Raw genomic sequence first — 2,454 nt, 5'->3', positions numbered from 1 at the left:
ACCTAAGAAAGATAAATGTATCCCCAGCAACAAGCTTCTTTGATGTCACGAATGTACTCCAACCACTGGTAAGCAAGTGCCTTTTTGGCTGACCTACATTTGTACAGCAACACAGTCCATAAGGAAACTACTATACGAAATAGGTTCTTCAACAAATAGCCCTAACTAATTTAAATCAGTATTTTGATAATTGTGGTACTCAACGTTGGTCCTTTAACAATTTTTGCCTATAAATGCTACATATATAATCACTTGATGCAATGAGCTGACAGTAATGCCTGAATTATCCCCAGGACTAAAAACAGATTGGTGGAAGAAAAATTAAGTACCACGAAAAATATGACGAAACCGCCATTCAGAACCATGCAAGTCAATCACGACCAATTCCTGCTGTGGGGTATGCTGAGACATGTCCTGCATCATATGCATCACTTAATAATGCATGTATGATATGGCCTAATTAGATCAGTTGAGACTTGCTTAATGTGGTAAAACTGATTCCACAAGTCAAAGAATTATGCAAAAAACCATAAATATCTATGCTTGAAGACTGGAAAGACACTTGTCTGGCTATTTTCTTCTGCACAAATAGTTCGATCAGATGGTGAACTGGCAAGATTACCTGATTTTGCACCCTTTATTAGTTCAAAGAACAAGAAAACCCTGATTCACTTATTTTGGAGCAGCTTCTTATATGCATGGTATCTATCTTCAAAATTTCAAAGTAATCTGTTTTGAACATGAATGCACCAAAAAAGGCAAAAAAATCACATATTAAATACCAACCAGTGGCGGAAGACACCCATCATTAGCATGTCGCTTTGGAACAGAGAATCCACCATGTGTGTTTGTGTCAGATGGAGTGAGTTTCTTGCTAAAGAACCGTGAATGAGCTACTCGAGGTAAGGCTTGATAATTTCTATGCTCCATACTTAGCTCATCTTGCTGTTAAGGCAGAAAAGCATAGTAATGATATTAAAGATCAGGACATAAAATGATACTGAACTGAATCTAATTCCTGTATCATCTCATCCAGCAAATTCCCCTCATCATCAAAATTTTGAAAAAGAAAAAAAAATAAAATAATCTAGGTGAGTCTAAAGCAAAGTAAATGAAAAAAAAGAAACTCTTAGCATCTATTAATTACTATCTAACCTCTGCCTCTGGAAGTAGAGTAATTTGTGCAAAGACCTCATCTGTCCCAGTTTCAGCCTGCAAAGCCGCAATGAAGCATCAAAAACATCAACTTATCCATTGTTCCGGATTAAAGTCACTAGGAGATAATTAAACGTTAATTTTAGCAGATACCTTAAGCTGGACGTGCAACACCCTGCAGAGGATCTTAGAAGGTAAATTATAGATGGGCATTTCCATTGTCCCATCTTTATTCACATATGCCTCAACCTGCATCAAAAGCTTAATTATCAAATACACACTTGAATACACAAGCAAATATTAATCCATGCAAAATATTTTTTATCAAACACAAGACCTCTTTAAAGGAAAGCCCAAGAAGGAAAACCAAAAAGGCAGTTGGAAAGGAAACCATCCCATTTCAATCCCCATAACTATCAGAACTTCGTTACAGTAATTATTTTATTCAATAAAAAAATGAACTTTCCCTATTCGATGTGACATGTTATCGTCTCATATATCTTGCTGCTGAAATCAACCTTAACGTTATGATTCTTTTTATCCTTTTGCAGAATGGGATGGTTCAATTTCTCCTTATGTGTCAAGTTAGAGAGAAAAAAGACCTTAATTAACTGGTGTTAGTTTAAGGAGATTAGAACAAATGTTTAACTAGATAAAGAAAACTGCAAGGTATAAACGGAATAGAACCTGTTCCATGTGACCTTGAGGAAAATAGAAAACTTTTTCTCCAGCGCGTGGCACATAAACAGAAGGACCCGCGCATGCATGCCATAGTTTCAGATACAGATCATCTTTTTCTCCTGATTTCACAACAAATCAAGCCTCAAAACACAAAAGACCAAAACACGAACCAGTTCTACTGATCAGTGATGAACAAATTGATTAAAACTTCAAGGACCCATTCAACTGATTATAAAGAGCCTGTAGCTCGGAACCAAGAAAACAAGTGCGATGATTAATTAATTTACACTGTGCGTCATTCTCACATGAGGTTCTAACAAAATACAAAAGAAAGAACAAAAAAAAATGCTGTCTGTGACTTCTATGAATAATAATCTTAGTCCAACAAGTTCAAGCAAAGAAAACAAAGGATATGCATCTCAAAATTCCACAGTGAACGATAAAGGAAGCAGTCAAGTTTAACGAACATGGTTTATAAACAAGTTTTGGGACTTGGGATAAATAGTTAAGGGTAACATAAAACCCAAAGTTTACAAATGTTTTAAAAGGGAATGAATAAAATGTGAAGGGACGACTGATAACCTTGGTTGTTTGGAGGTCGACGCAAGCCGTCAACGT

General features: G+C 36.0%; 1 protein-coding gene across 1 annotated transcript; it reads right to left on the bottom strand.

Moving 5' to 3' along the window:
* Positions 1-7: 7 nt before the first annotated feature.
* On the bottom strand, positions 8-2,446 carry ARF23 (auxin response factor 23; the record flags this gene model as incomplete). Its single annotated transcript, XM_021444896.2, has 7 exons — positions 2,419-2,446; positions 1,843-1,955; positions 1,309-1,404; positions 1,156-1,212; positions 787-945; positions 330-414; positions 8-93 (listed from the first exon to the last, which is right to left on the bottom strand). Coding segments are annotated over exons 2-7 (492 nt in total), but the record flags the coding sequence as incomplete, so codon positions are not given.
* Between the last annotated feature and the right edge of the window lie 8 nt (positions 2,447-2,454).

The sequence above is a fragment of the Theobroma umbraticum genome, unplaced genomic scaffold (assembly GCF_002168275.2).
Source record: "Theobroma umbraticum cultivar Fairchild unplaced genomic scaffold, ASM216827v3 scaffold_5842.0, whole genome shotgun sequence".
Classification (NCBI taxonomy): domain Eukaryota; kingdom Viridiplantae; phylum Streptophyta; class Magnoliopsida; order Malvales; family Malvaceae; genus Theobroma; species Theobroma umbraticum.
The sequence above is the reverse complement of the archived record's forward strand: the minus strand, read 5'-3'. Positions and strand labels throughout refer to the sequence as shown.